Source organism: Leuciscus leuciscus (assembly GCF_965113295.1).
Source record: "Leuciscus leuciscus genome assembly, chromosome: 4".
Taxonomy (NCBI): domain Eukaryota; kingdom Metazoa; phylum Chordata; class Actinopteri; order Cypriniformes; family Leuciscidae; genus Leuciscus; species Leuciscus leuciscus.
In genome coordinates, this window is record NC_138728.1 from 3,924,372 (window position 1) to 3,936,187 (window position 11,816).

Sequence of the window (11,816 nt, forward strand, 5' to 3'; positions counted from 1 at the left end):
ACATTTAAAATGTAAACATTTATAATAAATGCAATGATAAAAATGATTTTAAATTAAATGTGCTTTCAAATAAATAGTAAATGTAATAAATAAAATAATAATTAGAAATTAAATTTGGAGTTAAACAAATAATAATAATAATAAATTAAATAATTAGAAATTAAATTTGGAGTTAAACAAATAATAATAATAAAAATAATAATAAAAATAATAAATAAAATAATTAGAAATTAAATTTGGAGTTAAACAAATAATAATAATAAATAAATAAAATAATTAGAAATTAAATTTGGAGTTAAACAAATAATGCATATAATAATAATAATAATAAATACAAATTTGAAATTAAATTAGCATTTAAAAAAATACATAGTAAATGTATATAAACTGCATTTGAACAAAGCAATAAATGTAGTAATAAATGGGGTTTTTTAGGTTTTTTTTATTGAAATTTCCAACTTGGATGGAAACAAATATGCAAAATACAGCTTCATGGCCAGTATTAAATATTTATGGCTGGCAGAAAGTTCATGTTGGACCCTGTTTGCAGCCTTTCAAAAAATATCTGAGAATCGCATATATAATTCAGACTGTCATAACCACAATATAAAGAATAAACTGTGTGAATGTCCGGCTCTCGTCTGCGTGTGTTTCTGCAGGTGACGGGACCAAAACGGAAACACAAGAGTGATAAACCCAAGAGTCCTGAAAGTGGCTGCTCGTCTCCGGAGCCGGACCGACAGGACTCGTCAGGCAGCGAGAGTACGTCACACACACACACACACACACACACACACACACTCAAACATGCCACAACCTAATCATGGTCTTTTCCTTCAGGGCACAAAAGCAAACACAACAGCCGCCTCCGGAAGAAAGGAACAGATCTGAGTGAAATCCAAAGTGCCATTGAGTCGATCAGAAAAACCCAGGAAGACATTAACAGGTGACGCCGAATCTCTAATACACACTTACATCACAGTGAACAACAAGAATATTCACCTCTCTTAACACTGCATCCAGGAGCGTCAACGCCCTGAGGAGTCGAGTGGCGAGTCAGTCGACGACGGAGAGCTGGTTCCTCACTCACAGAGATTTCGCCATCATCCTCTTCCTCATCTTCGTCCAGGTCCTCCTCAACTTCATCTTCAAGTAAACGAGTCCAGCGGGAGACCCTTCACTCCTTTAGCACCACCTCACCATCACATTCGGTTTTCATTCGTTCCGTTTTTTTATTTTGATGAATTCGTATCGTCGGCTAATATCGAGCCGTGGTTGAAGTGCATTGTGGGATGTTTTAGAAATGACTGTTTACTTTTATTCTTTCAAAAAGAGGAAATTTCTTCATCAGCCTCCAATGGTTTTTAATTTATTTTAGCACTGTTTTTTACCCCTCCGTGAGCGTAGTGGAGGACGTCAGTCAATACACACACTCAATGGGTGAATATCATCAAATCTAGGTAATAAAAAAAATATTGATATGATATTTTCATGACTAATAAGCACATTTCACCCCAAATTCTCATGACTGAAGTGCAAAAAAAATTCGTTACTATAATATAATCCCCCAAAAAATGAGATATTATTAAGTATTTGTACGTGATGGTATTTATTGTACTGCCTTTAATTTGTACTGATTTAAATAAAATTTGCGTATGGATGCATTATAGCAATGAGAATTTGGAAATGTTATGAAAGTGAATATGTCTTAATGCATTTTAGTCCTAAAACTCAATGTTTTTTTGGGACTGAAATGTGACCCGAACACCCGAAATATAAAACTTTAAAGGTTCAATATTGCTGATGTTACTGGTATTTTATGAACATTTTATTAAAAGAATGAAGGACGTTGTGAGTCGAGGTTAAATTTTGTATTATTTAAAAACTGTTCCGGGAACAATTTCATTCTGAATCTTAATTTTTTTAACAGCACAGTGTGTGTGTGTGTGTGTGTGTGTGTGTGTGTGTGTGTGTGTGTGTGTGTGTGGATCCTGCATTTCATACGTTCGTTAAGTCGTGTTTTGAAGGTAACGATGTTTAATTAATTTATTGGAAGGATACTGGGAGGAGCGCGAGCGTGTACAGTATCTCAAGCGTCACATTTTAATATTACTCGGAGGAAACAGTAGATCTAGGCGTTAGTAAACCTGTAGCAGGAAATACTGTTGCGTACTTTTTGTAGTTGCTTGACTCTTGTCTGCCAATGTTACATCAGACTAGATGTACGATTAACAAGCCAAATAGTCAGAGTAGATTAGAGCGTTAACGTCTCATCTGTATATAGTAAAGAACCCATTTCCTTTTGTACTTCTAGAGAAAACGTGTGTTAGCCAGACGCCGTCACCCATAGCCCCGTCACGTGTCTTCGTTCGGTCACCTGATCACTTGCACAGCGTCCAATCAGATGTTTTGAATGTGCTCACATCAACAATAACTACTAAAAAGAAAAAAACCACGTGCCTTTACAAGCGGGTCCTGCAGCCGGAGTCTGAGGGATTTACACCCGACCGTTTAATTCCCACCATCGTTTGTCTTTATTTCTCACTTTGGAGTGAATGTGCCATACTCTCGATCTCGGAGACGTGTCCGGCTCGGCGTCTCACTGTGAGTTTTAGATTTCGTCCCGGAGCTCAAAGCTGCCATAGATCTGCCATCGTCTGCCACCAAACCAGGGATCAAACTCCATGTCACATGCACTCTGTTCAGTGTTCGTCTCCACACTTCCGGCTTCTAGTTGAGATCTTTGTTGGTTTTGTTCACTTTTTTTCTTTGTTCACCCCAGGCTCTTTTTACAGGTTTTTACTCCTGCTGATCCATGTTGTTGTTGTTGTTGTTTCTGTTCTTGATGATTTCCTGCTCTCGATGTACAGACTTTACATGCTTTATTTGTATTACAGAAATAACTTCCTGTAAGTTTATTGTCACCTGTGACATATCACCAAATAAATGAAAAAGACTGTACTATTGTGTCTCCTTCCTTTGCACGACAGTATTGGTTTTTATTAAATTGGTTTTGTGTAAAAGTTGTTATAGTTATTTATTTTTTTCATATTCAGTTAATTTACACACTATCATTGGTTTTCAGTTTATTTCAATTTCGTTGTATTTATTTTTAATGTACTGATTGCTATCATTTAAACATTTTTTAACTGTGTTAAATATCAAGTCTAGTGGGATTGCTTATATTTGGTTGTACAGTTTTATAATTGAACATTTATCAAAATTAGGCCTTTTTTAGTTCGTTTTAGAGACATAATGTTTTTTCATGCGTATATGAGTGTATTTCTTTTTTTATTTTAGTTTGTGTTATTTAGTTTAGTTTTTTATTTTGCTTTTAAGTATTTTATGCACAGTCTAGTGTAATTGCTTTATTGTAGTTTTAGTTTTAGAGTCATAAAAACATTTATTATTCGTATTCCATTGAACTAAAACCCTGTAATTACTGATACCGTTTGGTGTAAATGATATATTAGCGGTATGTGTGAATATCAGGTGTGTTCACTGTATCTGTGTGACGTTTTCAGCAATGCTGTGTCATTTTAGATGCGTTTCCTGTAATAGCCAGCAGAGGGCGCTTCAAGACTTCAGTTCATTAGCGTGGAGTAACCAATCAATTAAAACAAAAGAGTTAAATAAAATATAGAATTTATACAACAGTAAATTCCAGTTCTTCCAACAAAATAATTTAATCTAAAATCAAAATATCTTGTGCATTTATTTATTTAGTAAATAGTTGTAATACGTGGGATAATCTAAAGCCAATAATCAGTTTGCCAAATCCCTGCAAGTAGTCGGTCAACGTGGCGGGGATTATTTTTTTAGATAAAGGTAGATAAGTATTTTCGGCATTGTGGTTGAGTTTATAGACGTCCGATGTAGTTGTTTTGGAGGGTTAATGGGTTGAATGCATTTTCACGAACAGCTGGAGCCATCATTTAATCCACATGTGTGCTGATGCATGCTGGGACAGCAGCTTCCAGAGCGGCGGGCCATCTTCCCACCTGTCACTGAGATGTCGTCATAACCCTGGAGAGTTCACATGATGATGTCATGACCCTGGTGAGTTCACATGATGATGTCATGACCCTGGTGAGTTCACATAGTGATGTCATAACCCTGGTGACGTCACATGGTGATGATGTCACCATGTTTTTGGAGTGTTTTTTGTAATTTTTGTACTTTCTCATAACCACAAGAATAATTACTGGGTTAGAAATGTGAGTGTTGTTGTTCATCGAATGGCCCTTGATAAACGAACACAAAGAATGAATCACGCCGTTCATTCTGACTCTATTGTCCACACAAAGCCTGAAATGCGTGAAGTGGATTCCTGATTTAGACACCGAGGGACTCGGAGAACGATGGCGCTGTGTGAGTGAACGTGTGAAACACACAGGTGACAGACTGTGCTCAGACTGATCTCGTTCACTCATTTCTGACGTCTCAGAGGGATCAAACCCAAGCTCTCTTTCTCTTAATAAAAGTCATTTATTTTGGGTTCGGATGCTTCCTTGGATATCAAGAGCGTTCCATCAGAAGATGAAATCCCACAATGCAGCAGTAGATCTAAATGTGGGATGAAAGCTGAGCATTAATGCTGCTGGATCCACTTCTGTTACAAGCTGAGCGGATGTAGCTTGTGTGTCACTGGTGAGTGACTTTGTAAAAACACCTCGGTTTGTGCAAAATCAGTGTGTTTGCTTTATCAGGCTGACGTAAATGTGTGAAATAAGAGCGCTGGAGCTGTCGTGAGCTTTTTCCTCAGACCTGAAAGTTAATCTTCACTCAATTATTAATAGCGAGACGAGAGAGACGTGGCACAGAAATGCGGGTTGGGTTGATCTCCGCTGTCACGCCTGTGAACCCCCGTGAGTCTGTCATCTCGGAATCTTTGCCAGTCCAATAAATGGATTTCCTCCGCATCCATATTTGGAGCTCTCGACTCATTGTCTCCAGTGCCACCGTTGCTAAGAGACCGTCTCCGACAGCATCTCGAGATGTTGAGGCTTTGGTCTAATCCTGCAGGACACGCAGACTTGAAACAGACCGAAACAGCTTGTCCGCAGACGCCTGCACGTGCTGAGAGAGAGAGAGAGAGAGAGAGAGAGACATGCAGAAGTGTTATGTAATCACATCACACACACACACACACACACACCCATACATGCAGCCCTGCAACTTCTGTCATATGCTTTTTACATAACAGACCAAAATACACCAGTCATTTTATATCACACATTTTATATGATAATCTTTTGGAAGTTCCAAATCGAAATAGATTTTTTTTACATATAAAAATCATGCTTTTCTATGTATAATATTGCACTGAATGCACTTTGATAGAGAGAAATTGTAGCACGCATTTACGCCTTTTAAAGTTGTTATATAATCACTAACTATAACCAAATGCACAAACACACACTCGCAAATGCTGATGCATGCTCTCAAGACCAGGAAAACATGCTCTCACCAGCACAAAACACACTTTGGCTCATACATTATAAAAAGTGTAAATCTTTAAAAAAAATAATTTTATATATATATATATATATATATATATATATATATATATACATTCTCATTGCAATCTGCTGTGAAATTTCATTTAGTCAGCCTCATATTTGGGATGACAGTCGAGTCTTGGATTATTTTGTAACAGTCTAAACATGACTTAAAAGTTTTATCTATTTTTGTACTTAAAAAAACACATTATTTACACTTATTTAACACATTTTGACATGAAAAATCATTTTAGATGCATCAAGCTTTAGTTTATTTGTTCATCTCTGTCATCATTATATCGCACTGAATTATGTTTTAAAATGACAGAGTTTTGATTATAAGCATCTAGATATAAACGCTTACACGAGAACGATGTACTAAAACGGAAAAGTTTTTCCTCTTGCGTCACACGCGTACAGACGATGACATTATCATGATGAAACGACTAAAAGCGCTGTATTCTGCTGCCGGGCCAGTAGATGGCGACGTCACTACATGCCCACAGGCTGAACACATCATACGCATGCGCATGATGTCACAAATTTGCGTTTTTTGTAGTTTACACAGAGATGATAACGGTTTCGTTTTCAAAAACCTGCACTTTGAAACCTTTTTAAAAAAGATTGTGTTTTCAGGCCCTCAAAACACCCTGTAAAACACTCGTGTAAATGAACGACCAAAAACGCACACAATATATGAAAAAAGTGTTGTGTAAGTGTCGTGTAACATATTATTGTTATTATTAAGTGCCCCTCAGACATATTATTGGCAGATATAGCAGTGGTCACTGATTTTTCTATGCATTTTTATGTCAGTAGTCTGTTATACTGCTATAAATATCTCATTGATTTACATTACTAGCTATTAGAATTTCATCTTACTTTCTGGCCATATAAATATCAGCATCTGCTTGATGTAACGTGTTTGTTGTGTTTTGGTGTTGTGTTCATTCTGTTCCCTGTTCTACTGTGTTCCCTAGTTAGTCTCCATAGTTGTTCATTTCCACACACCTGTTCCCGTTCACTGTGATTATGTTCACCTGTGTTTCCTTAGTTCTGTATCCTCTATATCATCAGTGTTAAGGTCCTTGCACACTGAGTCCGAAATGTTCGCACGTTAAAGAATAAATACGACACGTTTACACACTCCCTCTGAAACTTTAGTCCGTCATAAAAAAAATTGGATCGGGTTCGATTTTCTGCGTTTTTCGCATCTGTAACAAATATTTTGAGAGGAGTTTTGACAATTCAGAGCCACTGAAAAAACGCATACAACAATTTCGGACTCAGTGTGCAAAGACTTTAATGTGGTTGTGTTACTATATTCTTGTGTTTTGTTTTGGATTTACTAAAGACTGTTTTTGTTACGCACTCCTTTCGTCATTTCTTCACTACAGCCATTCCTGACAACCAAATTGCATATTTTTTTATTAAATTAAAGGCATTTTTCTCCACAAGCCATAAAAGCCTGATGTTTCAAATATGAAACTCACCAAGAAAACAGATAGAAACTCTCTAAACACAAAGTCTTAAGGTTAAATGAACTCTTCCATATTAAACGAGAACAATTCTGATTATATTTCATGTGTTTTCAGGGTTAGTTGCATCATTTCAGAACAGACCTGCAACCCACCAACATGTGTGGCATTCAGAGATCCAGGTCACCAGGTCTGACCTCTTCTGTTTCTGACACTGAATAGAGTCCTCCGCACATCCACGTCTCTTAAACAGGGGTGAGGGTGAGCGCTGGCAGAGAGAGCGCTGGCTCAGCACAGTTTTTATCCTAGCTGGAATCGCAGCAGATAAAAGAAGTGCTGCAGCCGAGCTCTCTTTCAGCTCCGGGATTAAAAGAGCATTAACACGGACGTCTGTCACAATAGCGCTCTGCAGCGTGTGCACGCACGCATATACTTCAGTCTGTGGTTATTAAACATATATCTGACTGCGCTGGGCTCTTGTGATGGTTATAAATAGCGGATGAGTTGTTAAATGAGGTCATTATTAGCAGCCAACAGCGGTTTCGTACTCATAGAAATGAGAGAAGGATGTGAAGCATCCTCCATTTTGGTAAATTGAATAACATGGAGGTGACTAAACCACTTTTGATTCAGTCATGCTCAATTATCCCTGTCAGCCTCATCTAATTTCCAGAAGCTTTTTGCTTAGGGTTAGTGATTTGAACACAAGTATTAAAACTTTGTGCAAAAGACATGAATGGTTCCTCATTCAACAGTGCAAAGCTTGACATATGAGATAATAATGCATTTTCTAGAAGCTTATTGAACCTAAAGTTTGCATATTTGTGTTATTTTGAGTATCATATTTGATACATCAGGCCATATAGTGGTATAGTGAGAATATGGAGCTCAAACTCGAGGAAAAACACCTCAATTTTATTCAGAGGCTTAAAATAAAACATGCCATTTTTTAGCTGCAGATGCTGATATTTATATGACCGGAAAGTAAGATGAAATTCTGATAGTTTGTAATGTAACTCAATGAGATCTTTATAGCAGTATAACAGAGTACTGACATAAAATGCATATAAATATCAGTCTTCATACTCTATATCTGCCAATATCTTAGTAAAATGATATTTAAGTGCTTAGATCAAAGCTCTGTAGTTTTAAAACATATAATGCAATGCAATACAATGATTGAGAGATGAACAAATAAACCTTCCTCAAAAGCCTGATGATCATATTTGATACTCACAGATTTTTCACCAAAAAATAAAAGATGTATCAGGTTAACCTAAGCTACTTCAGTCCAGTAAGTGTTCATCTTAAAATGTAAAATCCTTCTTATGTTTACTTTATAAAAGTTAGTAAAGATTTCACAGCAAAAAAAAATACTGAAGGTTGTACAAGGTTGTGCATTTGTGACCCTGGACCACAAAACCAGTCACATGGGTAATTAAAAAAAAAAAATATTGAGATTTATACACCATCTGAAAGCTGAATAAATAAGCTTTGCATTGATGTATGGTGGATATGTATTGAATAATATTTGGTTGGGATACAACTATTTGAACATCTGGAATCTGAGGGTGCAAAAAAATGGAAACATTGAGAACATCTCCTTTAAACTTGTCCATTTATGTTCACGATTGTGCCTCATTCACTCACAAAAATAAATGTTTTATATATTTATGGTAGGAAATTTACAAAATATCTTCATGGAACATGATCTTTACTAAATATCCTAATGATTTTTGGCATAAAATAAATTTTTTGTATTGTTGGCTATTGCCACAAATATCCCTGTGCGACTTATGACTGGTTTTGTGATCCAGGGTCACATTTGTACAATCCCACTAAAGGCCTTTTACTTGATAAAAAAAAAATATAAACTATCAATCAGACGACAGAAGGCATGTAAGATTGTGTGCAACGGGTTTATCTGCAAAGCTTTGATCATGTTGATCATTTAGAGGCCTTAGATATTTGTGCATCAAATATGACACAGAAGGCTTTGTAAGGTTAAGAGATCCGAGTCGTATCTTGAGACGGCAACCTTTACATGGCTGAGCAATACTCGTGTTCAAATTTATGTCAAGGTGAGCCAAAATGACTCAAGATCCAAAAAGAGTCCCTCGTCTTGTGAATCAGTCATGTGATCTCTCTCTCTTTGAGTTGCATGCTGGGCTTTTTTGTGTTCGGTGAGTGAATTAGTGTGACAGAACAACCTGGTTTGTTCATTTGGCTGCTGACAGTGACTCGCTGTACCTTCAGCTCTTCAGAGGACACACGGAGACTTGAAGGACAGCAAAGCGTTCTCCTGTGTCACTTCACATTCGTCTCTCTCCCCCGCCTTTTGCTTAGGAATAGAGAGAGAGTGGGTGAGCCAGAAAGACACAAAGAAATAAAAGAGAGATCCACAGAAGAGGCAGATTCTGGCTGGCACAGACAAGATGGCAAGAGAGAGCGAATCTCCATGGGGAGCTCGCATAAAACCCACAATATTGCACATTATGCCCACCTAAAAGAAGAAAGAAACTCTAAATCTGAATACATTTGTTCTTGAGCATGCTCAAACTGTTACGGCTTGTTGATTAAATCAAGCTGGAAGACTCAAAATGAGAGTTTTGTGGCATTTAACATTAGTTGCTGAGCTTATATAACTATATGCAGAGCCATATGGCTCTGGCTATACGCTAATGCATTTTTTGTGTTTTATCATTTAATGTATCATATTTCAATATTTTTAGCAGATGCTCCATCCTTCTGATCAAAATACCTTTCAACCACAGACTTGAGGCCCGTACACACCGGGACGAATATCGGCGCGCGTTATTCGCCAGCGTTTTTCAACGCGTTTTTTGTGTTCACACCCAAGCGATTTTCGCTGACGATGAGCCGAGTGAACATGCAAATTCATTCCCTGACATTAGATGGCGCTTAATGTAAAACAGAAATACAATACCACTCCATAACAGTATATACTCTGCAATACCACTCCATAACAGTTCTCTTTTATCAAGATTTTTGTGTTTGAGCGCCCCCAAGTTGTGTTTTACTGTAACTTCAGAAGCTCCAGACACGTGAGCAAAAGCGCCAATCTCATTGGTCGGATAGTTTTTGACGCGGCGCGTCAAACCAAAAAAACGAACCCGAGGCGTTTAAAAAAAATTACGCTTTTACGCGTGGCGTTTTTCGCGTCGGTGTGCACATTGGCGCCCTTTGTTTAGTCACGAGGCGTTAAACGTCGGCGAATATCGCGCGCGAAATTCGTCCCGGTGTGTACGGGCCTTTAATCACAAACTTAGTCAACAAAAATATGATTTTTATCCATAATAAACTATATTAAAATGCCACCTTAGTAACTCACAATCAAATCGGCCCAACATTCAAGCACGTTGCGTCGTGTTTCTCCTGGTTTTGCTCTCATTTTTGAGTCAGACAAGAGTCAGTTGACTCAGTTCAGCGATTCTCCAACCGGATCACTGAATCAGTGAGTTGTTCACTCGATAGCAGCTGCAATCGGATCATTCCACCTCGCGAATGAATCGTTCAGTGCGTTGTGTGAACCGATCCAAAAGATTCACCAATAAAAATCGACTCGAATGAATCGTTCACGATTCGGACGTTGCGATCGCGTCTCGATTTCTTCCGTTCGAAATAACGAGGAACAATATTTTCTAAATTGTAAAAAGTTAACTATTAGCCTTTACATTTGCAATATAATAAAGTAAAATTTTAAAAATAAATAAATAAAAAAGTAAAAATGGCCTAGCCTACTCATAATCCCCTCATCTTCAAAAACTACACTAAAAAAGTTGATAAATATTTTTTAATCGACAAAATTGCATATTTTAAATGTCATTTTTGTTAAATCTTGTATTTAAAGAAAATCTGGTATGATTGTGCTTCCACTTGATCCATTGATTTTGATGATATTGTTCCCAACAGTCATTCAAGTACACTGTGACATTAGCATGCTGTGCAGGGAACGATTATTAGTCTATTAATTAGTCCATAATTGACACCACAGAAATGTGTTAAATCAATGTGGACTGTGGGCTAAAGGAATTATTCATGACAAACAAAAGTGTGAAGGACTCTTTGAACGGTGATGCAGCTCTTTCATGCTGATGCTGACAGCTATTTTCAGAGATCTCCATATGGCTGCTGCGGATGAGCTCTGTGAGCTGCCTCTTCAAATACATCTGTGCTTGTCAAGCAGATTTAGTGTGGTATATATGATTGCTTATACTTTACGAACAGAACAGACCTCCCTCACCATTAAACTGTAGCTTATTTATTATATTTGTGGTGTCAGCTTTAGTTAATTATAACATTGACTGTTAGAACTATCAGTCTTTAAAACAGTCTTATACGAAAAAGGAAGTTAGTAAGTGTGTATGAGGTCAGTTTCTGTGGCGCAGGAACTTCTACTGGCAGAGCTAGAAGAGTGTGAGAGTGCAAAAACGAAATCTGCATGAATAAGTGATGAGGAGGTTCTGGCTGGTGTGCAGGTTTGACATCTAACAGCTTCTACAGGGGAAACACCATCTGAGACAGCACCCGTCCCGAACCCTCGCCTGTGTTCACGCTTGTGTTCCAGCACACACTGTTTACCTCGTTTATCCACTTGAGAAAGTCAAGGAGGAAAGGCCCACACTTTCAAAACTTTTGTGCATTCACTCATTAACGAGAAGTTATATGGTTTTAATTAAAAAATATTAAGTTATGACTGTGTTATAAGCTTACGTTCCACCGGGAATACAAAAGGTGTATTATATTTTTTTTAATGCATTAGGAGGAGGGTTAATCTATCTGTCCATCTCATCTATCCATCCATCCATCCATCATG

The 11,816-nt window shown here is 37.4% G+C and overlaps 1 protein-coding gene across 6 annotated transcripts in view; it reads left to right on the forward strand.

The window, feature by feature from the left end:
• Positions 1-2,961, forward strand: part of osbpl8 (oxysterol binding protein-like 8) — a 77,405-nt gene extending 74,444 nt beyond the window's left edge. For all 6 annotated transcript variants that reach the window (XM_082168346.1, XM_082168347.1, XM_082168349.1 and 3 more), the window contains 3 exons: positions 660-762; positions 841-946; positions 1,024-2,961. In XM_082168346.1, coding sequence (XP_082024472.1) covers positions 660-762; positions 841-946; positions 1,024-1,156 — 342 coding nt within the window. In that variant the 3' untranslated portion in view covers positions 1,157-2,961. The remainder of the gene's footprint in view (positions 1-659; positions 763-840; positions 947-1,023) is intronic.
• The last annotated feature ends 8,855 nt before the right edge of the window (positions 2,962-11,816 follow it).